The sequence below is a fragment of the Lynx canadensis genome, chromosome B3, assembly GCF_007474595.2.
Source record: "Lynx canadensis isolate LIC74 chromosome B3, mLynCan4.pri.v2, whole genome shotgun sequence".
NCBI lineage: Eukaryota > Metazoa > Chordata > Mammalia > Carnivora > Felidae > Lynx > Lynx canadensis.
Genome location: NC_044308.2, coordinates 25,353,937 through 25,380,320, shown reverse-complemented (window position 1 = coordinate 25,380,320; position 26,384 = coordinate 25,353,937). Strand labels below are relative to the sequence as shown.

Here is a 26,384-nt window from a genome sequence, read left to right as displayed (position 1 = left end):
TTCTTTAGCTGAATAGTCATGGCTTATAGACACACTTTCCTTCCCATGATTTTTGAATTGTCTATTTGTGTGTATTTATATTTACATACATAACCACACATATATTAGTGTGTTTTTGTGAGTGCATGTGCATGTGCATGTGTGCATTCCTTGTTCTTTATTCTTAGTGCTACTTCATTACTTCAGAACACTGCAGCTGTGTATGTATCTTGCTGTCAGCTCTCCTTTGTCATCCAGGGAAGCCCAGCTACACCTGGCACTGGCCCAGTCATAAACTGGTAGATAGACTGGTGTGACTGGGAAATCATCATCCACCCCTTGACATGTCAAGTGTGACTTCCCTGTGTTAATTAAACTGACCAGAGCAGATGTAAGCTCCCTCTCAGGTCCAGGGAGTTAATCATGGATAGCTGAGGGGCAAAGTACAATTCTGGGAACCTTAATTCTGACCATGAGTTTGTATTCCATAGGACATGCTGACCCTGTATTCCAGTGTTCTGTTCCCTGGCATAACCTTTGAATCTCAGCTACACTAGTCAATCCACTATTCTCCTTCCTTACTCTCTCACCTTCATCCAGCCTGTCCCAGAGAGAGGGCATCCCTGAGAAGTAAGGTGCCTGGAGCAGCTCTGTCAAGCTGTTCTACAGAACCTCCTAACATTTGCCTCAGGTCTGAAAAGTCAACATGTTCCGTCATCATGGAACAGTGATGAAGTTCCAGACATTATTTCTCTGGCTCGTGTCCTGCACTGTTGTCAAATCACTACAGATCATCACAGGTTGTCATGCATAAAAGTAAATTTGATAATGGCTATAAAGGCTGGAAGTAAGTCTAAAGATCATTACAGGTTTTGTCACTCACAGTAACGTTTCATTTAACCTCACACAAATGGCCTTTTTAGGATGTGGGGTTACATTTTCAGTAGGCGCATAGCAGTAGACAACAAAAAAGATTGCAGCTTTTGTGACATCCCACCCTATACGTTTTAAGTGCCAACAGTTTCACAGTGTTAAAGGTGAATATAAAGCAAGTGAATCATGACTGATTAAATTACCAGCTGTTAATTATATTGCTGGTTATAAATTATAAACTCTAATTCTAATTAGCACAGCAGTTAATTAATTGACAACTTTGGTTGTGTTAAAACTGAGTCTGGCATGCACAATTCCAAATTCATGGGAAGGGAAAAAAAATGTGTATACAAGCTGTGTAATCAGTGGCACTGTGACTAAATCCTAGCTGTGCAGATCCTGAGACAGCCTGCAAGAGATCGAGAAACACAAAGGACACTTGAAATTATTATTGTTCTCATACTAAAAATAGTCTCTAGCTGCTATCCAACATGAGGCAAGTCACATATGGAAAACCTGTATTTTAATATCCAACATTACTCACAAAATCAGGAAAATGTACAATTAACTTGATAGTTGATGTTCTAAACAGCGCCTTGGTGAATAGAGACATTTTGCTACTTTAAATCACCATCTGGATGCTATGTAAAAGTTTGTTTTCAATGGCTAGAGCTCTCTTGGCTGGTCCACAGCGCTGCTTGATGACTCTTTTGAACTCATTTGCATATGAATAGTGTCAGATACTATGTTGAAGTTTACCAGGACCACAACTGCCAGCTGAGGGAGTGTGCTTGCTTTCTTACAACAATGCTCTGTTTTTCAATAATTGAATAGTTCTTGCTTATTTACCAACTTCCAAAGCAAAATATGGGCATTTTAACAATCAAAATCATCCTTTGCCGACTCCTGTTGGCACCATATATTTCACCTTCTCTCCATGAATCCTAAATCTTCCCTGTGTATTCATGATTTGCAGGCGTAAGTACTGAAAGGGAATAATTAGAAACATCTGTTTACATTTACCAAAAGCAGATATTAGAAGAATTAAAATAAGCACAACCAGCACGCAATGGCTTAAAGAAATTGATTATACAAGAATGTCTGAATATTACGAGAATGCTGGATTTCTGTGTAAATACACTATATGAATACACCACTGTATGAATACACTGTATGATATAAAAAGACCCTTTATGAAATGATATAAACAGCAAGCAAAGTTAACATGTACTAAGTATTCTGAAACATTCATTTCTTTTCTTCATTTACTGAACAGCTCATCAGTGTGATGTTGAAGGTAACAATGTCTATTGGGTTGATGGCCACAGTTATTTATAGCATCAGAACCTGGAAGAAGGCAGCACATCCATGCTCTGAGACAGTTCTCGGACACCTGTGCTGAAGCACCACCAGAAAGCTGTGATCCTAGAGCCCTGACCCATGTCTTCATATTGTCATGTTAGCTACTGACAGAGAGTTGGTGGTTTTTGTTGAGACTGCTGGAAGCGGTTTGCAGCAGGATGTATTGGCATCCACTAGAATCTCAGAAGCAAGTGGGAAGATTGTGTTCTTGCAACTCACCCAGCACAGACTCAACTCTCCATGGCAGCACAGGGTGGGAGCCGTCCATATGCCTGCATTTCAGTACACATGTGCATGCTTTCTAAATTTAGACTGTTGATGTTAGGAAACAGAGTTTACTGATTTTAATGAAGTGAAAGGATTCTGTGTAATTATAAGTCAAAATAGTGATCAGACTATGAACTCATGGTATAAAGACTAATTACATACAAAAATAAGAATCACAAATGGAACTTTTAAAATTACCAGTGCTGGGCCTTGCCTCCTACAATTCTGATCCAAGGCAGTTAGGTTGAGCCCTGGAATTAGACTAGGAATAAGGAAAGAGAAAGAGTAAAGATGACAAGGTACTACCGATAAAGCTGTCAAAAGAGTCGTTGGATAAGGAATCAGTGCTCAAAGGAAATCAGTGCTCAATCTGCTGGTTTGCAGTTAAAAAACAGGGAGCCATTAGCTAAAGATTTTGTTAAATATCCTAGGGATGGATGAGGTCACCACAGAAGAGAGGAAGAAGAAAGGAAGGAACAGGGACAAATCTGAGGCAGTCGAACATTGAGATATACATGGCCCAGGGAAGTACAGGAGCCATGAGCTGAACAGCCAATTGCAGCCATTCTATAAGCTCCCCAAGTATTGAGTCAGATGAGGACAAAAGATGGAGGTCATTTTTTGGAGGTCATTGGAGGTCATTGGGCATCCTTGCTGGGATCAGGCTGGAGATTGGAAGCAAGCCTCAAGAGGATTGATGATGGGATGGGAGCTCTGTGGTCAGCAATTTGGTTGACTTGAAATTCTAAAGAAATCTCAGTATAAAACCATTAGAAATGGTGAACATGGGGCACCTGGGTGGCTCAATCGGTTAAGTGTCTGACTCTTGGTTTTTTGCTCAGGTCATGGTCTCGTAGTTCGTGGGTTGGAGCTCTGCCTCGTGCTCTGTGCTGGCATCGCAGAGCCTGCTTGGGATTCTCTCTCTCTCCCCCCCCCACCCCCTTCTCATGCTCTCTCTCTCTCTCTCTCTCTCTCTCAAAATAAATAAACTTAGGGGTGTCTGGTGGCTCAGCAGGTTAAGTGTCGGACTTTGGCTCAGGTCATGATCTCACAGTTCATTAGTTCAATCCCCACGTCAGGCTCTGTGCTGATAGGTCGGAGCCTGGAGCCAGTTTCAAATTCTGTGTCTCCCTCTTTCTCTCTGCCCCTCCCCCACTCATGCTCTCTCTCTCTCTCTCTCTCTCTCAAGAATAAATATGAAAAAAAATTAAAAAAATAAAAGTAAATAAACTTAAAAAATTTAGAAAACAAAATCATATTTAAAAAATAAATAAAATCATGTTAAAAAAATAAATGGTGAACAAATCAAAATAAACATAATTGGAAGGTATCACTATCACTTAATTAAAAGGAAAATAAGAGAAAATACCAGGAGCCACAAAAATAGCCAGATTTGGAAAGAAAGCTGAGGAAGAAAGTGTTGGAAACTGTTCTTGGAGCCCTGGAAGCCCTGGAGTCATTTTTTGTATGTGACCGGTTGGGTCGGTGTTAATGACCAGGCAGCAGAGTGTTAAAATTGAGTCTTCATAGAGCTGGCACACTCAAGGGCCACACACTCACTGAAAGAATATCGTACGAAAAATTTCCCCAAAGGGAATTCCATCAAAGGGAGATAATAAAGAAATGTGTCTGTCTCATCTGGGCTTTAAGTGACATGAGAGATACCTTCCCTGAGAATTTGTATCACATGGCTATACTAGTCTGGATTTAGGGTTTGACTTTAAACTGCCAAGAAATTTTCACTGCAAGTGATCCAAGGTTATCAACCAATGTGGAATGCCAGGTGAAAGCAAATCCACAACTTTTATGAAGGGACATGTTGGCAATCCAGGTCACATAGAAGTTCTGCTCACTTGTTCAGCAAATGTTTATGAAGCCTCTATCATATGCCAAGCACTGTCCTGGCACTGTGCTGGGAATACACCAGTGAGCAAAACCGACAAAGTTTCTGTACTCATGCAGCTTACATTCTAGCATGGAAGAAAGAAAATAAACATAATACAAAATAAATAGATCACTAGAACATGAGCAGGGTTAATAGGACAGAAGATTGCAGGGGATGAAGGTTGCCATTATTAGGAACAGCTTATTCAAAAGGTGAATTTGAGTAAAGACTAAGGTGAGGAAGTCAGACTAGGTGAGGAAGGTTATTTGGAGAAACAGAGTTCCAGGCAGAAGACATAGTTAATATAAAAGGACTAAGATAGGAGAATGTCTGTATTGTTTGAGGAACAGCAAAGAGGGTATTGTTGCTGAAATGAAGTTAGCATAGGAGAAGAGGCCAGAGCATGTCCACCTGGGCCTTATTTTCAGTGGACTAAGGTGCCATTGTATATTTCTAAACACAGGAGCAAATGATCTGACATAAATTGATAAAAATCATTCTGGATGCTGTGTTGGGAGAATTAGAGGTTTAAGAAACCAGTTAGGAGGCTTTGATAGTGTGGAGGGGAGAAAGATGGTTTTTGACCAGGCTGGTAGCGATAGCAGTGATAAGTGGCTGAACCATAGTCCCCTTTTAATGTGGAGTCACAGATAGATTGATGTAGAATGTGAGGGAAGAGATGAACAGAAAATGAATGGAGATTCTGATTTGAGTAACTGCAAGGATGGAATACCTTCAAGTGAATTGGGAAGACTATAAGTGGTTCTGTTCTTAGGGTAAAATTAGCAGTTCAATCTGGATGTGTAGATTTTGATTTATAAATCAGGCTGGAGATAAAATTTGGGAATACTAAGCATACAGATGGAATGTAAAACCATGAAGTTAGCAGAGATCACTAAGGAAGTGAGTGCAGATAGAGAAAAAAAGTGATGGAGGTTTGGTTGATTGGGTAGATGGTGGTTCAGAATAAGGAGCCTTGGGGCACCCTGGCATTAAGAAGAAAAAGAATTGGAGTAAGAGACAAAGAAGATGGGCCAGTTGAGCAGAAGGAAAAGCAAAACACAGTGTGTCAAGGACAGTGATTGGTCTGGGATTTCACCCACAGTTTCATGGATGCTGGAAGAAGGTATGAATCTCATGGGTGAGACAAAGGATAGTTTACTACTCTTATCTAAGGCCAACTACATAATTTGTGGGATCCAGTGCAAAATGAGAGTAAAAAGCAGGAAAATGTCATTCCTCTCCTATCTGAAAGTTAGCACTTGTGTTTTTCCTTCCTTACGCACTGTGCTTGATTGAGTGTATGAAAATCTACATCACAGTTTCTTTCTGGCTACCTATACCTTGATTATAATGTCCGAGAAGATAGGATTACTTCATGTAATTACATTCAGTAATGTTCATCCAAATATTTATGCTGAAATTAATAACAATTCAGAAAAAGAATGATTATCAAGCCAATATTTTCTTATAGAGTATAATATTTTTAATATTGTTGATTTATCTAATAACAATAACCTAACAAGTTCTGGGTAGAAACCAGAAATAGACATGATCTCATAAATGAATGGGCTTGATGTCTAAAAATAGCATATCTTCTTAGAATCTGAAAGTACTTTAAAATATGTATCATCACTGGGGCGCCTGGGTGGCGCAGTCGGTTAAGCGTCCGACTTCAGCCAGGTCACGATCTCGCGGTCCGTGAGTTCGAGCCCCGCGTCAGGCTCTGGGCTGATGGCTTGGAGCCTGGAGCCTGTTTCCGATTCTGTGTCTCCCTCTCTCTCTGCCCCTCCCCCGTTCATGCTCTGTCTCTCTCTGTCCCAAGAAAAATAGATAAACGTTGAAAAAAAAAATTAAAAAAAAAATATGTATCATCACTAATCTACATGATTTGTCTCTGAGGAGACGAAATCCATTGTTAAATCCTGATATAGAGGCCTATATATAAAAGCAAAGGGCATTGAACTCTCATAGCATAAGTATCTGGGAGGGGTTTTTCATTTAAAATGGGAATATTCTTCCTTTATTTTATGACAAATAAACACCTTTCTTTCTGTTGTAGCATATTTTTCCTTGTTTTCTGTCTTGAAGGGATTCAAACAGAAGTGATTTTAAGTGATACTCAGTTCAGCAAATCTAATAATATGAACTCTAGAAGCCATGCAACCCAAAAGATGACCATCACTATTTAAAGACATACAATCTTTAACCTCATAGTCATCTGCAGGCACCATGCTCAAGCAAGGGAAGAGCACAGTCTTGATAAATGCCACAGAGTCAGAATATGGACAAATCACTCACAAGTCTCCAGATGTAACATTCTTCCAGTTGTTTGAATATCCCTCAAATATAGAGATGTTAAGAGTTCTTTGCACAAGCAATATGTCTGTTTCTCATATCCAATGCTTGGAGCATTTTTGGATGAGTGACATATTTAAGAGACATCACATCCCCTTTTGGGAGCCTATTAATTAAAGATAGTTGCTGGAAAATAAAGATATGTATCTGATTATATATACATAATAATAATTGTATATATAATAACTTTATATAAATGTATATACACACATGTTGCAGACTATAATTTGTAAACAGTCTGGTGTCTTAGTGAGTATTATTCAGATAAATACTTTTTAGAAAAAAGGAGAATATGTAGTGACTCTCCAGTTTACAGCACATTCCAAAATTTCATTTATATGGCGTTTGTGCTGAGTTGGAACATCTGTTCCCATACAGAGTGTGAGACATCTGATCATATTATGTATTCTTCTATTTAACCTCCTATGTATCTGAGATCTGTTGCTGGACTCAGTCTTCTCTAGACATGAGTAAGCGTTCTTCTGGAATGCAATTTGAGAGTTCAGGAGCTTATTGCTAATCATGGGGACATCAGTGGAAACACTCCAACCCTCTGTACTGTTGTTGCCAACTCATGGACCAGTTCTAGATATGGAAGGCATTTAGGAAATAGGATTAACATAACCCAGTAACTGAGTAAATGTTGGATGTAAGATGAGAAAGAAGGAAGAGATTGGTATACAGCCTCTGGTTTTGGTTTAGTTGAGAATGAGTGAGTGGGTACAGAATGGTGGTATGGAATGAGAATAGATTTGGGATAGAAAGATAAGGTAAGAAAGAAAGATGAGTTAATTTTGGAAATAGTGAGCTTGGGTGCCTGTGGGGCATTTGGAAAGGTTCAAAAGGCAGCTGGATCCATCCATGCAAATCTCAGGAAAATACAATGGGTCAGATAAACTGATGGAGGAACCTAGGAATGGGAAAGAACAGTGGAGATACTTCTTTCTTCTGGTGCCTTGGTTCCCAGTTTGGGAGAATAAATAACTTCCCCTAGGGGAAAAAAAAGTATATAGAGCCATCAATTTAAAATTAAAGGGGGCTATGGAGAGAACACTTAGTGAACATGTTTTGCATACAGATGGGTCAATTGACTATAAAATAGAGTTTTTCCCATTTTAAAATGGAAAGGGATGTTGAGAATTCTATATTAAAGTATTAGGCTGAGTCTTTTTTACCTGCACCTCTAAATAATAAAGCACATTTTCCTTTGCAGTTTGGCATGCACTTGCATGGAATAATGGGCTAAGGGTCCAACTGTTAAAAAGGATCATTTTTCATCATGTGCTGGGGAGGTTTCATTGAGGAATGACTAGCCCTGCTCTAGGATGAGGGAAGAGAATGTAGAATTTTCCCAATGCCTATTATGAGTCAAACATTGTTAGCTCAATTAATTGCTAGAGCACTTTTGTAAAATGACCATTTTTAGTTTCTTTTTTCCACAAGAGATTTCTGAGACTCAGAGTGATTAAGTAACTTTCCCAGGTAAAGTACCAGGCAAAGAAGGTGACCCAGTGTGTCAGTGGCATCCTGCTCCACCACATCCTGCAAATCACCCCCTGTCAGAGTCTCATTTAGCCTAGGCATCTCTCTTACATCTTCCTGGTTCTCATTGGCTTATGTTGAATTCTTGATTTCTTTGAATACTACCTTTTTTTTTTTTTGTCCTTTGAATGTAGGTCAGTATAATCATTTTCCTTTTCTAACTTAATAGATTCAAAAAAATACCTATGATATCTATTCATATATGGAAAGAAAAACATATGTCTAGAGTAATTTATATCCTATGTAAGTTTTTCAGATGGCTATAGAGGCTCAGGAACTTGTAACTATTTTCATCAGCCATTTTACATTTCATACAGAGATGACTGGTTAATCTTTGAATACATTTAACATTTAGATGGATGAATAAAAACTACAAACTATGAACCTTTGGGCAGGTATAACAATTATAAGAAGACCAGACCATTCTCATAGGCACACCAGCTTCCTTCCCTGCCATCCCCAGACTTAGTAGATATCCCTTAAATATACACTTCTTTTGCATTATTGTAAATTTCTTGACTCTTGATGGGTGCTCTTCACTATGCTAAGCCTTTAAGAGTGTGTGGCAGGCAGTCTTTCCAGACAGAGTAAGTGGGCTTAAGTGAAATGATTCACACACATTTGCCCAGCCAGCAGGAGGCTGACTTGAGACTTGGGCATGTTTGATTCCAAAGCTCCTTCTCTTAATCACTTCCATTTTCTTTGGTTCAATTTTATGTCTACCTCCTAAATTGTGAGCTACTTACAGTTACAAATTATGTCTTTCTTATCTCTGGGTCCCTAGCACTCTGCATGGTTCCTGGCTTGCAGAGATACTCAGTGAATGCTTAAAGGGGAACAGGAAGAAGAGAGGGTAGCAAAGAGATGAGGGTCATACTTTCTTAGGAAAGATCACATATGGATTCAACAAATGGGGACTGAAGTCTGTTGTCGGAGGAGAGAGGTATGTAATGTTGGATACTCATTTTTAGGTCATTAAAAAAATGGATTAGAATTTTCTAAATATATCTTGTTAATAGAAGTGCCAAGAGTCCCCCAACCTGATCTCAGAAGGAAGTTGCCACCACCTAGGTTTTATGTAAACTTTCAGAACAATTTTCCTTAACCTGAGAACAACTTACCTGTAAGGTTTTGTATCATAAACTTGCTGAACCAGATGCAAATGCAGGTGTCCTGTGGCTTTCACAGCTGCAGCTAGATATTTAAATGTAGTTTAGAGATTGCATTTCTTTCTCAGGGTTAGTAAATTTTGTCTTCATTTCCTGTGCTGAGGAAATCTTGTCAATTTCTTAATTGCAGAATAATGAGCAGTATTTCCACTTTTGAATATGTATTCTTGTTTTTAATGTGATAAATGTGGAGAGATTTCCTCAAGCAGAAAGAAATTTGCAATTTGAGTTGCTTGAGTGCCCAAAAGATGGGCTGAGGTTTTATTTTGTTATTTTTGTTGTTGTTGCTGCTGCTGTTTGTATATTCTCAGGAGATTTTTCAAAGGATTGCCACCTATGTGTAAATGCTTGGCAGGTGAAGGACTCATACTTAAGAATGCCTATTCCCTGCCCCCAGCCACTGGGGATCTGGAGCTATGAGTGCCAGCAATCCTTTCCTAGCAGCCTCAGACTGCCTATCTCCTCCTGCCCGCTCCCCTCCCCATTGCTATCTCAGCCCACTGGCTCCAAACCATAGGACCCTGGGCTGGGCTGGTGTCTTACCCAGGAACTCTGGCTTCTGACTTTTGCATGAAGTGGATTTTTGTAATCTGGGGTAAAACCTGACAACTGTGTCATATTTTTTCGAGGACAGAAATTATACAAATTCTAAATGTGTTAAAAATTTGAAAACTCCACTTACTATTTTATTTGTTCTCACTTTGTGAGGCAATAGGAATGCACCTCAGTGGACTTTAGTATGCTGACTGAATTGATACACAAACACATGCACACATCCACACACAAACACACAGAGAAGAGAGAGGGACCATGACTTCATTAGATTATCAGAGGGCTTAATGATTCCCCCCGCAAAAGACCCAAGGAATAAACAATCTCTTAATTGAATTATTTTGTTTGTAAGATTCTTTTAAAGAAAGACTGTTTTAAATCAGGAGACTATAGATGCTGGAGAGGATGTGGAGAAACGGGAACCCTCTTGCACTGTTGGTGGGAATGCAAATTGGTGCAGCCGCTCTGGAAAGCAGTGTGGAGGTTCCTCAGAAAATTAAAAATAGACCTACCCTATGACCCAGCAATAGCACTGCTAGGAATTTATCCAAGGGATACAGGAGTACTGATGCATAGGGGCACTTGTACCCCAATGTTCATAGCAGCACTCTCAACAATAGCCAAATTATGGAAAGAGCCTAAATGTCCATCAACTGATGAATGGATAAAGAAATTGTGGTATATATACACAATGGAGTACTACGTGGCAATGAGAAAAAATGAAATATGGCCCTTTGTAGCAACGTGGATGGAACTGGAGAGTGTGATGCTAAGTGAAATAAGTCATACAGAGAAAGACAGATACCATATGGTTTCACTCTTATGTGGATCCTGAGAAACTTAACAGGAACCCATGGGGGAGGGGAAGGAAAAAAAAAAAAAAAAAGAGGTTAGAGTGGGAGAGAGCCAAAGCATAAGAGACTGTTAAAAACTGAGAACAAACTGAGGGTTGATGGGGGGTGGGAGGGAGGGGAGGGTGGGTGATGGGTATTGAGGAGGGCACCTTTTGGGATGAGCACTGGGTGTTGTATGGAAACCAATTTGTCAATAAATTTCATAAAAAAAAAAAAGAATAAAAAAAAATAAAAATAAAAATTATGCAAAGCTTAAAAAAAAAAAAAAGAAAGACTGTTTTGAAAACAATTCTTCAATATTTCTTCATGCTGATCTAAAGTTTGTTATAGGCCTTTTATAGGACACATAAAAATTCAAGACATAGAATCTTATCTAATGATTTTGATGAGTTACCATAGTTCAAACCAACTATAATTAAATAATTCACATTTATACATTATATCCCAGAGAATTCTGAGTCCTAGGGGACTAGAGAATTCTGGATGAGGAAACTCCTGGGTTTTCTTCCTTATTGCTTGATGTCTCTCCACTGAATCCCATATCCCAGGGCTACAGTCCCCACTGGAATCTGTCACAGTATAAATCAGAGAGCCGGATGTTTTCCTTGTATGGACAACCATCTCAGATATAGATGAACCTGGAAGGTTAGAGGCTTAGAAGGTCTCAGCAGGGGTCCTGGGTCCAGGTTCCCCCACCCCCCACCACACACACATCTCAGTCCATTTGTGACTAGATATGGGACACAACTGAGTCTCCACTAGTGAAGAAGTGGCTAAGCTAACCTGGGAGGCCAAGGACTGTTGCTCTACAAGGGCTTCCAGCTGACTTCCCTGGCAAGGATTTGGGGCTGGACTACTGAGGGAATAGAGAAGCAGAGGCGGTAGGAGGTGCTGGCAGCTGAAGGGGCTAAGGTCCAGGAAATCAGTGCCTTTCCTTACAGCCTCCCAACTAAACATTCCAGGGTTGTAACTGCATCTAAACCAGAAACCCAATGTTCTCAGAGTACCCAGGGCTGTTGAATGGCCTGCTAACACAATAGATGGTATTACTATCCATGCACACACACCCAATGTGTCCATAAATTACTTTATAGGAGGAATGTTTTATAAATGTTTTAAGTACTACAAATCTCAACCACCACCCAAAGCACAGTCTTCTAAAATAAAGTGATACCATATTATATCCAGAAGGAACTTTGTGAGCCTAGGTCTGAAGAATTTGGGACAGGGTTAGGAGTGAAGGTTATCCCTCTCAATCCATGAAGGCCTCACAGATGAGGGGATTCTGTGTCTTCTCAACACAGGCCTCTGTCATGTGGCTCACTCCATTGGCAGCTATTTCCATAAATCTTGATCTCTCTTGGCCATCACCCCTCCTCTTTCTGCCAGCATGCTCTGTCTAAATGTGCTGATATGGCTGGTTGTGCCATAGCCAAGGATCAGTGCCAGGAAACAGACTGTCTCTTCCTACTGTGTGCTAATCTATTTAAGCCCACCCTCCCAGGGTGAGATTTCTGGAGGCTGTTCCCATTGCACTGCATGGTGAAGGAACTTACTTGATGGTCCCCTGTGTCCCACCCCTCCTGGATACCCACTACTTTCATGAGCCTGTTTCTCCTAGACTCCTGCTTCTCCCCATGTCCCACCCCTTTTTGCACCTTGTTCCTCTGCATTCCTTGCTGAGCCTGGCTGCTCCCTGCTGCCCTTTCTTCCCAGAAGTCCATTATTCCATTGAGCCTCTGTCCTCCAGACTCTTGATTTTCCTCACCCTGGGCCCACCTCTCGCTCTGACCTGCTCTGACCCCCGTACCTTCTAATGCCAGCTTCTCCCCACAGTCCACTCCTCCCTAATCCCCACCCCTCCTCACACCCACTCCTCCCTAATGTCTCTCTACAGGAGATTTAGTTTCCCCTGCAAAGGGCAGAGATGGGAAAGGAAGAGACCATTACAATTTTCTCTCACCCTAGCAGAAGCTTTTGGTGTCTGAGATTTCTTGTCAGTGTGACTGGAGACGCCTCCCTGTGCTCAAGTGGATCATGTGGTCAGAGCAGGAAAGATGAAAGCCAAGGACACAGTGAGCTCTGCAGAGGCCCAGGACATTGGCATCTGCCACTGGTATCAGACTCACTAGTTCCTACTCCCCATGAACCTTGGAGCCCCTGAAAGCCCTGCACTTGAGAAATGCCATTTCAAGGCCTCTGCCCTGTTCTCTTTGATCTCCCTCAAACCCCACCCCCCAAGCTGCCCCACATTTGGTGGTGACCACTCCAGGAAGAAGGTGAGGAGGGCTTATGAAGACCCTGGGGACCTCTGAATGTGGAAAACATAAACTTGTCTGGGATTCCCTAAAGAAAAGAAACTTTCACAAGGCATTTGCCTACATAGCAGCTGTACTAAATATTTGCAATGATGGGGGCTTTAGTGGTGCCACAATTCTTACCTCTCAAAAGCTGAATTATCTTACATGACTTGATTCTCTAGTAACCAAGATATCTTTGCAGACTATCCTCCCACCAAGCTCATTTCAGTGTATTATGCAGAACTATTTAGCTTCTGTCCTTAGGAGCTTTGTTTTGAGGTTGAGAGTCACACCCTCCAGGGAGGGAGCCCAAAATTCAAAACTCACTTCCCCAAGTTACTCCTATTTATTGGGGCATGGGAGAAAGGAAGCAAATTACTTGAGCTTTCTAAAACATTTTTCTTCATTGATGGGGGATGATAGTGAGAATACTGATAATCCCTGTTTTACATTTAAATGACTCTAGCATAAGGCCTAGCACATACCAAGAGATCAGAGCGTGTTAATTGCTGCTGACATTATCGTGCATGGTGCTCACCACTGCACAGAACAGGAGTCAGTACTGTGGCCCACTTAACACTAAAATCTCCCATTAACTGCCCCAACTGCACAAGAGAGCAAAGGGAGGATTGGACTTGTCTGCTGTCACCTTTCCTTTGTCTGCCAGTCTGTACAGGACAAAGAAGTGGGATACTGACTAGTGTCCCTACTGGTGTAATGATGCCATTGCTTTAGAAAGCACAGCTGATACAGCAGGTTTGAATTTAAATACTAGTTTTCTCCCTGTACGACATAAGCTCTCCCCAACTCTAATCCACTCAACTCACCTCAGCAAACACCCAAGACCAAAATTGAGATGTGCTGCTGCTTGTGTGGAGAACAGCACAAGACCCAGAGTCCAAGTTTGATGACAACTGAGTTCCCAGGGCAAAATGACACATTCCCTACAACCTCACAGCAACCCATATGAATGCAAGTTGGAAGGAAACTCGGAGAAGTGCTAGACTTCATGACTCAGGCGTAGGATGTGGGCTTAGAAACCAAAGAGAGAAGCAAGTGAAATGCTTCTATTTCCAAAGAATGTAATTTGGAGCATTACATTCAAATTGAAAATCCTTTAGCTGCTACTGCTGATTTCCAACTTATGCCACCAAAACTTTGCATGTTTTAGTTAAAGATGCACCACCTACATTAACCATCGTTTCTGCTAATGCAGGGTATGTGATTGCACTCTTTGTGGGTCCATTCACATCAAGCCTAATATCTGTGAAATTTTAGGATTTCCTTAACCTGTACCCCCTTTCCACCTGTTCTCCCTATCACCCACCAGCAAGCACTCTCCACCCATTTGATCACACCTGATTTTCCTGATCCACAATTTTGTGTTTAAAATCGGTTGTATTATTATTTAGGTATGGCAGACACAACAGATCAGGAGGCAGCTGACATTGAAAAGATAGTTTGTTAATCACAGACCCCAAGAGAAGGGGACACACAATCCATTGCAGGGGATGTGAGGCACACAGGGAAGCACCAGGGTCAGTCACAGGAAAGAAGGGAAGCTGTGGGCAAGAGCCTTTATGGTGGTTTCCATGGGAAGGAATGGGCATGGGGGAGGCTGGATAAACAGGCTTAGGATTGGCTAGTTTCAGTAATTAAAGTGGGCCCTATGGTCTAGACTGTCTGTAGTTGCCTGGTACTTGGACACAGATGTGAAAGCCTTGAGTGTGAAAGCCCAATACAGAAAGCACTTGGGATGTGAGCTCTGGCATTTGGGTGTAAGCTCTGGATTGGTTGGTTTGAATTTGGAGTTTAGAGCTTAATGGGATTGTTTGTTATGTATAGGAATTAGCTAGCCCTTGGAGGAGGGAGAGAAGTCCCTCCAAGGTCAACCAGGGTCCAGATGTTAAAACATGGGAAAACATAAAATAAAAGACAAGATTAATACACTTGGTTGGGTCAGTTGCTACTTGAAACCTTCAATGACTTTCATTGGCTATGGAGCTGACATTCAAGTTTTTCCACCTTCTTGGTCACTGCCACAGAATCCAGCCTTGCTGACCACTTTGTCCTTTTCCCCTCTTGAACTCTAAGTTCCAGCAAAACTGAACTCTTCAAGGATTCTCATCAATGCAATAAAAGCAGCACCCTCATATGATTTTTTTCATGCTCCCTATCTAATATCTGGCTAACCAAGGTCTTTAATGCTACCTGCTCTGTAAGGATGGGAGGTGGGCTGGGGGACAGTTCACACAGGTAATGCCAGGAACAGAGCTCTGCCCATATAAGTGCCTGGGGTGGGGGGAACTCCTCTCTGTGTCTTCTTATCTACACAAATAGTATCTTTCCTTCAAGCTGCAAATGAAACCTCTATAAAGACTCCTCAGCCCATTTGAATTGTCTTGATTCCCCCTCCTCTGATTTTTTATGGACCTTATAGTTTAAAACTTATTCTATTTATAGTTATTTAGAATGCATTGGTTTTTGTCACCTCCTTGCCTGTGAGCACCTGGAGAAAAACATCCAGGTGTGTTCTTTGACATTTCAGAGGCTTCTATGTTCTAACACTCTTGAGGTCAGTAATAAATAGGCATTGTTAGATTAGCAAGCACTGAGAACTGCCCTGTGAGTCAGTAAAATGAGTATTGCATAGGATGTCATAAGATCTGTGTCTAGGATAGATTCTTCAATTGATTTGCAATCCCCTCTCTCACTGTGCACAAAGCCAGGATGTTTTCAGATACCTGTAAGTGTGTGATTCAGAAGTTCCTATATGTAACAGTGTTTTTTCCTTCCCTGGTTGGAGAGTTTAGATACTTATATAGTGGGGTTTTCAGTTTGGATTCTTATATAGTGGGGTTCAGGATGTCCCATGAATATTACCAAATTTTCAGACTTGATTGTTGTAGACTTGAATATTGATTGCCAAAAAGAATAGAAATTTAAAAATAGAATTTTCATGCTCAGCTTGATTTCTTTCTTTCTTACTACATTAATGACTTTGCAAAAGAAATCCCAAAACAAAGAAACAAACCAAAACAGTAGGATCATCTGCCTAGATTTGTGCTTATTTTGTTGGCAAGCCTGTGAGGGTTATACCATGGTCCATTTCTCTTCTCCTATATCCAGCGTAAGCTACAGGCTCCCATTTTTCCCAGACGAATGTATCATCATCTCAAGGTGATGATATGGCCTAGTTAGTATAGAAATGGTGTTCTGGAAGAAAAAAAGAATAAGGCATAGAGACCTCCCACAGGTCATTGGGTCGCCAAAGTATGTTTACAGAGTTTGTATTTACAGCTTTCTCAGAGGGTAGGAGAGGAAAGAGGCTTATGTTGCAGAGAGAATTTGTAAATAGAGGTCCTCTGCCATAGGTAGTGAAGACACATGTGTGTCTGGTGGGAGATGGAGGACATAGGAGAGGGCTCAGGGTCCTGCCGGCAACCTGATATTATGATGACTTTTTAAAAATTATTTTTTGTCCCTTATGTCTGTGTGGCTATTGCTTAAATGCCAATTTGTCTAGTCTGGTTCTTGTCTAAATAAAACAGAGGATTTTTTTTTCTAAAACAGAGGATTTATTAGCATGATTTATACCTATTAAACCTAGTATTTATTTGCATTTACAAGAAAGCAACCAAGCTTCCAACCCTGCCTGAAAATAATACCCACTTCTTCTGGATTCCAACCTGAATTTGACCAGTCATGGAGGAAATACGCCTGTGGCTGAGCACAAACTAACTTTTTCCTTTTCTTTCCCCCCCCAGGATTACACCTTAACCATGTATTTTCAACAATATTGGAGAGATAAAAGGCTTGCCTATTCTGGGATCCCTCTCAACCTCACGCTTGACAATCGAGTGGCTGACCAGCTATGGGTGCCTGACACATATTTCTTAAATGACAAAAAGTCATTTGTGCATGGAGTGACAGTGAAAAACCGCATGATCCGCCTTCACCCTGATGGGACGGTGCTGTACGGGCTCAGGTCTGTCTGCCTTTTCAGGGCTAATTTCGCAGTTGCATGACGCATTGGCATTGAATTTCTCACTTGAGATGATTATAGGAAGTGAGGCCATGTCCTCAGATTAATTAGGAGACATCCACGGAACACTGAGATTTGCGCGCGCGCGCACACACACACATACACACACACACACACATCTTATAAGATTTGGTGTATTACTGTTACTATAAATAGTCATCACACAAGGGAAAAACCATCTCCTTGGACTGATTTTAAATAATCGCATTGCCGTATCTGAGAGCACAAATTCTCTGAGGACGAATTTCCTATATCATAGCCACAAAGGCTGTAATGAATATTGTTCTGACACTGCAGAGGCTTTCAATAAAGTTGTCCCATAGCTGTTTGCTGAGGTGAAAAAACTGTCTAGTTTTGCCATTATATGGGATAGTCTCCTCAGAGCTTTATGAGGTAGTGTCACCAATATTTGTGGGAATGACTAAATGCAAGGCTTCCTGATGAGAATCATCTCACCAGGTCTCATAATGAAATCACTTGAATCAGGAAACCAGACTGCTGCCTGGAACCCTGAAGAGGCTCTGGGCTTTCCTGGTTGCCCTGGAAACCACCAGACCTTCCCATAATGCTCCACCACTGTTGGTGGCTAATTATTATGAATATCAACCTTGCTAAATGGTGACCTTAAAAATCTTTTGTCTCTTGTGCTGATTTTGTAATGATTTTTATTTTGTTTTGTTTTAGAGTAATTGTGTGTGGGTGTGGATGTGTGCACCTTGTGTCTTTCCTGATCTCCTGGTCTAAAAGTGCTTTTGAGATCTTCTAGGAGTTACCACAGTTTTGAGAGGATGACGGTGGATATCTTGAACAAAATATGTATCATAAAATATTGTGAGACCATAGACCTTTTACTAAGATTCCAATAGATCTTAGTGAAATCATAGCAACATACATTTAAATCCACACCACTGACTTTTCATGCTTCAAATTAGGGAAGGGTTTATTTAACATTGCCTTAAGTACAAATGTTGAGTGACTTTCTCAAAACAGCAATATATAGAACAGGAGTCAGATTTTAGTGAAAATCAGACTTTTTTTTAACTTTAAGGAGGAAAAAAAGTGGTACATGTCAACCAACCTATGGTATTACTATAATAATTGATGTTTTGAGGTTGATGTTTCTCTGGGGCATTTTAAGCCTCTTTCATTTTTGCCTGGAAATTAAAAAAATGGATGCAAAACTCCAGAGGTTCTGAGAAGTACATCAGTTTTACGAAAGGTTACCCAGAAACCATGTGAGCATAAAATGAAGAGTCATGTCCCTCATTTACCTGCCCCACCTCCCACCAAAATGAATAGAAAAACTATATGTGTGTGTGTGGTGGGGGGAAGAGCAAAAAGAAGGAATATCAATAAAAATTAAGCCTAGGCCTTGGCAGTGTGCAAGTAGCCCAGACGGGCCACGCCACCCCACAGTGAATCCCGCCCCTAGGAGAGGGGAAGAGAAGGCACACACCAGTCTGACTGTGGCCCCAGCGGTGGGCTGGGGGCAGACATCAGGTCGGACTGCGGCCCCGCCCACCAACTCCAGTTATACACCACAGCACAGGGGAAGTGCCCTGCAGGCCCTCACCACACCAGGGACTATCCAAAATGACCAAGCGGAAGAATTCCCCTCAGAAGAATCTCCAGGAAATAACAGCTAATGAGCTGATCAAAAAGGATTTAAATAATATAACAGAAAGTGAATTTAGAATAATAGTCATAAAATTAATTGCTGGGCTGGAAAACAGCATACAGGACAGCAGAGAATCTCTTGCTACAGAGATCAAGGGACTAAGGAACAGTCACGAGGAGCTGAAAAACGCTTTAAAGGAAATGCAAAACAAAATGCAAACCACCACGGCTCGGATGGAAGAGGCAGAGGAGAGAATAGGTGAACTAGAAGATAAAGTTATGGAAAAAGAGGAAGCTGAGAAAAAGAGAGATAAAAAAATCCAGGAGTATGAGGGGAAAACTAGAGAACTAAGTGATACACTAAAAAGAAATAATATACGCATAATTGGTATTCCAGAGGAGGAAGAGAGAGGGAAAGGTGCTGAAGGGGTACTTGAAGAAATAATAGCTGAGAACTTCCCTGAACTGGGGAAGGAAAAAGGCATTGAAATCCAAGAGGCACAGAGAACTCCCTTCAGACGTAACTTGAATCGATCTTCTGCACGACATATCATAGTGAAACTGGCAAAATACAAGGATAAAGAGAAAATTCTGAAAGCAGCAAGGGGTAAACGTACCCTCACATATAAAGGGAGACCTATAAGACTCGTGACTGATCTCTCTTTTGAAACTTGCCAGGCCAGAAAGAATTGGCACGAGATTTTCAGGGTGCTAGACAGCAAAAATATGCAGCCGAGAATCCTTTATCCAGCAAGTCTGTCATTTAGAATAGAAGGAGAGATAAAGGTCTTCCCAAACAAACAAAAACTGAAGGAATTTGTCACCACTAAACCAGCCCTACAAGAGATCCTAAGGGGGACCCTGTGAGACAAAGTACCAGAGACATCACTACAAGCATAAAACATACAGACATCACAATGACTCTAAACCCGTATCTTTCTATAATAACACTGAATGTAAATGGATTAAATGCGCCAACCAAAAGACATAGGGTATCAGAATGGATAAAAAAACAAGACCCATCTATTTGCTGTCTACAAGAGACTCATTTTAGACCTGAGGACACCTTTAGATTCAGAGTGAGGGGATGGAGAACTATTTATCATGCTACTGGAAGCCAGAAGAAAGCTGGAGTAGCCATACTTATATCAGACAAACTAGACTTTAAATTAAAGGCTGTAACAAGAGATGAAGAAGGACATTATATAATAGTTACAGGGTCTATCCATCAGGAAGAGCTAACAATTATAAATGTCTATGCGCCGAATACCGGAGCCCCCAAATATATAAAACAATTACTCATAAACAGAAGCAACCTTATTGATAAGAATGTGGTAATTGCTGGGGACTTTAACACCCCACTTACAGAAATGGATAGATCATCTAGACACACGGTCAATAAAGAAACAAGGGCCCTGAATGAGACACTGGATCAGATGGACTTGACAGATATATTTAGAACTCTGCATCCCAAAGCAACAGAATATACTTTCTTCTCGAGTGCACATGGAACATTCTCCAAGATAGATCATATACTGGGTCACAAAACAGCCCTTCATAAGTTTACAAGAATTGAAATTATACCATGCATACTTTCAGACCACAATGCTATGAAGCTTGAAATCAACCACAGGAAAAAGTCTGGAAAACCTCCAAAAGCATGGAGCTTAAAGAACACCCTACTAACGAATGAGTGGGTCAACCAGGCAATTAGAGAAGAAATCAAAAAATATATGGAAACAAACGAAAATGAAAATACAACAATCCAAACGCTTTGGGACGCAGCGAAGGCAGTCCTGAGAGGAAAATACATTGCAATCCAGGCCTATCTCAAGAAACAAGAAAAATCCCAAATACAAAATCTAACAGCACACCTAAAGGAAATAGAAGCAGAACAGCAAAGGCAGCCTAAACCCAGCAGAAGAAGAGAAATAATAAAGATCAGAGCAGAAATAAACAATATAGAATCTAAAAAAACTGTAGAGCAGATCAACGAAACCAAGAGTTGGTTTTTTGAAAAAATAAACAAAATTGACAAACCTCTAGCCAGGCTTCTCAAAAAGAAAAGGGAGATGACCCAAATAGATAAAATCATGAATGAAAATGGAATGATTACAACCAATCCCTCAGAGATACAAACAATTATCAGGGAATACTATGAAAAATTATATGCCAACAAATTGGACAACCTGGAAGAAATGGACAAATTCCTGAACACCCACACTCTTCCAAAACTCAATCAGGAGGAAATAGAAAGCTTGAACAGACCCATAACCAGCGAAGAAATTGAATCGGTTATCAAAAATCTCCCAACAAATAAGAGTCCAGGACCAGATGGCTTCCCAGGGGAGTTCTACCAGACGTTTAAAGCAGAGATAATACCTATCCTTCTCAAGCTATTCCAAGAAATAGAAAGGGAAGGAAAACTTCCAGCCTCATTCTATGAAGCCAGTATTACTTTGATTCCTAAACCAGACAGAGACCCAGCAAAAAAAGAGAACTACAGGCCAATATCCCTGATGAATATGGATGCAAAAATTCTCAATAAGATACTAGCAAATCGAATTCAACAGCATATAAAAAGAATTATTCACCATGATCAAGTGGGATTCATTCCTGGGATGCAGGGCTGGTTCAACATTCGCAAATCAATCAACGTGATACATCACATTAACAAAAGAAAAGAGAAGAACCATATGATCCTGTCAATCGATGCAGAAAAGGCCTTTGACAAAATCCAGCACCCTTTCTTAATAAAAACCCTTGAGAAAGTCGGGATAGAAGGAACATACTTAAAGATCATAAAAGCCATTTATGAAAAGCCCACAGCTAACATCATCCTCAACGGGGAAAAACTGAGAGCTTTTTCCCTGAGATCAGGAACACGACAGGGATGCCCACTCTCACCGTTGTTGTTTAACATAGTGCTGGAAGTTCTAGCATCAGCAATCAGACAGCAAAAGGAAATCAAAGGCATCAAAATTGGCAAAGATGAAGTCAAGCTTTCGCTTTTTGCAGATGACATGATATTATACATGGAAAATCCGATAGACTCCACCAAAAGTCTGCTAGAACTGATACATGAATTCAGCAAAGTTGCAGGATACAAAATCAATGTCCAGAAATCAGTTGCATTCTTATACACTAACAATGAAGCAACAGAAAGACAAATAAAGAAACTGATCCCATTCACAATTGCACCAAGAAGCATAAAATACCTAGGAATGAATCTAACCAAAGATGTAAAGGATCTGTATGCTGAAAACTATAGAAAGCTTATGAAGGTAATTGAAGAAGATTTAAAGAAATGGAAAGACATTCCTTGCTCATGGATTGGAAAAATAAATATTGTCAAAATGTCAATACTACCCAAAGCTATCTACACATTCAATGCAATCCCAATCAAAATTGCACCAGCATTCTTCTCGAAACTAGAACAAGCAATCCTAAAATTCATATGGAACCACAAAAGGCCCCGAATAGCCAAAGGAATTTTGAAGAAGAAGACCAAAGCAGGAGGCATCACAATCCCAGACTTTAGCCTCTACTACAAAGCTGTAATCATCAAGACAGCATGGTATTGGCACAAAAACAGACACACAGACCAATGGAATAGAATAGAAACCCCAGAACTAGACCCACAAACGTATGGCCAACTCATCTTTGACAAAGCAGGAAAGAACATCCAATGGAAAAAAGACAGCCTCTTTAACAAATGGTGCTGAGAGAACTGGACAGCAACATGCAGAAGGTTGAAACTAGACCACTTTCTCACACCATTTACAAAAATAAACTCAAAATGGATAAAGGACCTAAATATGAGACAGGAAACCATCAAAACCTTAGGAGAAAGCAGGAAAAGACCTCTCTGACCTCAGCCGTAGCAATCTCTTCCTCGACACATCCCCAAAGGCAAGGGAATTAAAAGCAAAAGTGAATTACTGGGACCTTATGAAGATAAAAAGCTTCTGCACAGCAAAGGAAACAACCAACAAAACTAAAAGGCAACCAACGGAATGGGAAAAGATATTTGCAAATGACATATCGGACAAAGGGCTAGTATCTAAAATCTATAAAGAGCTCACCAAACTCCACACCCGAAAAACAAATAACCCAGTGAAGAAATGGGCAGAAAACATGAATAGACACTTCTCTAAAGAAGACATCCAGATGGCCAACAGGCACATGAAAAGATGTTCAGCGTCGCTCCTTATCAGGGAAATACAAATCAAAACCACACTCAGGTATCACCTCACGCCAGTCAGAGTGGCCAAAATGAACAAATCAGGAGACTATAGATGCTGGAGAGGATGTGGAGAAACGGGAACCCTCTTGCACTGTTGGTGGGAATGCAAATTGGTGCAGCCGCTCTGGAAAGCAGTGTGGAGGTTCCTCAGAAAATTAAAAATAGACCTACCCTATGACCCAGCAATAGCACTGCTAGGAATTTACCCAAGGGATACAGGAGTACTGATGCATAGGGGCACTTGTACCCCAATGTTCATAGCAGCACTCTCAACAATAGCCAAATTATGGAAAGAGCCTAAATGTCCATCAACTGATGAATGGATAAAGAAATTGTGGTTTATATACACAATGGAATACTACGTGGCAATGAGAAAAAATGAAATATGGCCTTTTGTAGCAACGTGGATGGAACTGGAGAGTGTGATGCTAAGTGAAATAAGCCATACAGAGAAAGACAGATACCATATGGTTTCACTCTTATGTGGATCCTGAGAAACTTAACAGGAACCCATTGGGGAGGGGAAGGAAAAAAAAAAAAAAAAAAAAAAAAAGGACGTTAGAGTAGGAGAGAGCCAAAGCATGAGACTGTTAAAAACTGAGAACAAACTGAGGGTTGATGGGGGGTGGGAGGGAGGGGAGGGTGGGTGATGGGTATTGAGTAGGGCACCTTTTGGGATGAGCACTGGGTGTTGAATGGAAACCAATTTGTCAATAAATTTCATAAATAAATAAATTAATTAATTAATTAAGCCTAGGCTTGCCTTTTTAAACAAAATTTGCTATTTGGGTTCTCTCCATTTTTATTTTTGTGTTCTTTATTTTCTTACCAGAGGTAGAAAATTTAGTATGCCTCCTTCGAAACTTTAACTGTTAAGAGAATGCCTATCTGGCTGCTATAACAAAATACCATAAGCTGGATGGCTTATAAACAACAGGTATTTATTTCTCACATTTCTGGACACTGGATCCAAGATCAAGGTGCCAGTGGCTGGGGAAGGCCCACTTCCTTGTTGATAGTAGGCACATTCCCACTGTGTCCTCACCTGGTGAAAAGGGGAAAGGAGCTCTGTGGGATCTCTTTTATAAGAACACTAACCCCATTCATGAAGGATCCACCCTCATGACCTCAGCCCCCACTTCCTAATACCACCACCTTTGGGGATAGGATTTCAACATATGAATTTTGGGGGCACTTAAGCATTCAGATCATAGCAGACAGAATGATATGAATGAAAGAACTGTAATAAATTTTCAAGCTCCATTTGAAACTGCTGGATTTAACAACACAAAACACAAGAATAAGAAAAGCCAAGAGAATAAAACTGTATCTTTAGCTAATACCCTGACTGTATAAATATAAATATATATATTTATATTATATTAATATTTATATATTATTTAATATAATAATATTAATATATATATAATTATATAATAAGCCCATGGAAAGTTTTCAATAATAAAATGGTACAATAACTTTAACTACTCTCCAGTTAAATTACATTCATTATACATCTCAAGCAACCTCTTAAATCAGTAAATGGATTTCTAAATAAATAGCTGTTTTTATTCAAATGCAGTCTCAATATACTCCTTAGATCTTTATTTAGAACCTCATATTTTTGAAACAATTCTTTAGATCTTTATGGACCTGGACAAGCTGTCAGAAAGAAAATCTCTAAACAACAGACTGCCACATTCTGCATATGCTTAACAGCTACACTGTGCCATCTGATTCCTTTTGAAATGGACTAATCTAGAAATTTCTGCCTTTAGATTTAAAAATCACAAATAGCTATAGAAATTAATTTGAATTTGAAGTTGAAGTTTGACTTGAATTTTTGGACAAAAGCACATTAGTATTTCAAAATAATGTTATTGAATTCATGTATATACATATTCCATGTTATTCCTTGTGAACTGAAGTAACATTTTTATATATTCTATTTCACACACACACACACACACTCACACTATAAGTATTGTGTTTTGGGTTAAAAACACTGAGAGTGTTTACATTGATAGGAAACCCTCTATCTTCCTCTTGGCCCCAAATCCTACCTTCTCTTTGCTCTCTTTCTACTTTTGTGATCACTGAATCATGTTGGTGACATGGCAAATCCAGGATGTGCCAGTGTATAAAACCCCAATGACACATTATATCTTTTTGGTACTGGGTACCATGGCATGAGCCTGAATGAGGTCTGGTACAGCTGAGGACTTTAGTGAGTTAAATTCCCATTAAGGGTTATGGAGCACTAGGATTATTATTTATCTCCTGCTTAAAAGCAGGTGCTGCTGATGAAGGTCCAGCCCAATAGGGATTGCATTCTTACTGGCTATATCCCTGAGATACTAATTGTCCTGGCTATATCCCTGAGACATTAAGGTTGGATTTATCTCTCCACTGGAGACTGGGATTGGCCTATACCCAGCTATACCACAGTAGCTTACGCTGGTAGGTCAGTCACCATTTAACTCCTCTAGGCTCCTATTGCTATTCATATTCAGCCATTGCAGTACAGGATCAATAAGAACTTTTGCTTTATCGAGCGTAGATGAAGACCTCTGGCTGTGGATGAGCTGTCCATGACATGGGCTTGTATGTCATCTCAGTCTTATTCTGGGAAATCATTAATCCATTACTCTGATGACTCTACAAAAGTGGCCAATGACTGCTCACACAGATACTTGAGAGTGATCATGTTCTTGTAATGACAAAAGGTCATTATAAATCATGAGCTATTTTTTCAATGACTCTTACAGCCCCTTGAATTTGAAACTTGGGCTATCACTAGTTTGAGCTTGTTGGTTTAGGCTCATCTGAATAAAACAATGAACTGAGCTTTGTGAACATGTCTCAGTCACCATGTGATGTGACACAATGCTCTTGATAGGGCATTCATACCATCCTAAAATAAAACTGGGGCTCTTTGAAATTTGCTTTGTGCAGCCAAACCTTTTCAGGAACTAGGAAGATCTTGGCTAAGATGCTTATAGATCTTGGTCCTGTTCCTGTCACAGTTTTTGTGTTTTCTTTGGTGCTGGGCTCAAGATTTTTGCTGCCTATAAGAAGGCAGAGTCATTATCCCTCTACAATATTCCCAACTTTCTTTTCCAGTCAACTGATCATCTGATATCATTGAATATCTCACCCTGCACCAGTGAGTAAACTTTGTAACATGATCTTTTCTTCAGGCCATGCATTTTGTCTTTGGAACATTTTTCTTATGTTAGGAACTGGTAATAGGTTCACAAAATAGTAATTGATTTGCTTCAAAAAGCATCTGAGAATCTAAGGCTTAGTCATCTTCATCAAAAAAGCATAGCAAT

General features: G+C 40.2%; 1 protein-coding gene across 1 annotated transcript in view; it reads left to right on the top strand.

The window, feature by feature from the left end:
- GABRB3 (gamma-aminobutyric acid type A receptor subunit beta3) overlaps positions 1–26,384 on the top strand; it is a 250,946-nt gene that overhangs the window by 159,419 nt on the left and 65,143 nt on the right. The window contains exon 4 of the mRNA XM_030317581.1: positions 16,909–17,129. Coding sequence (XP_030173441.1) covers positions 16,909–17,129 — 221 coding nt within the window. The remainder of the gene's footprint in view (positions 1–16,908; positions 17,130–26,384) is intronic.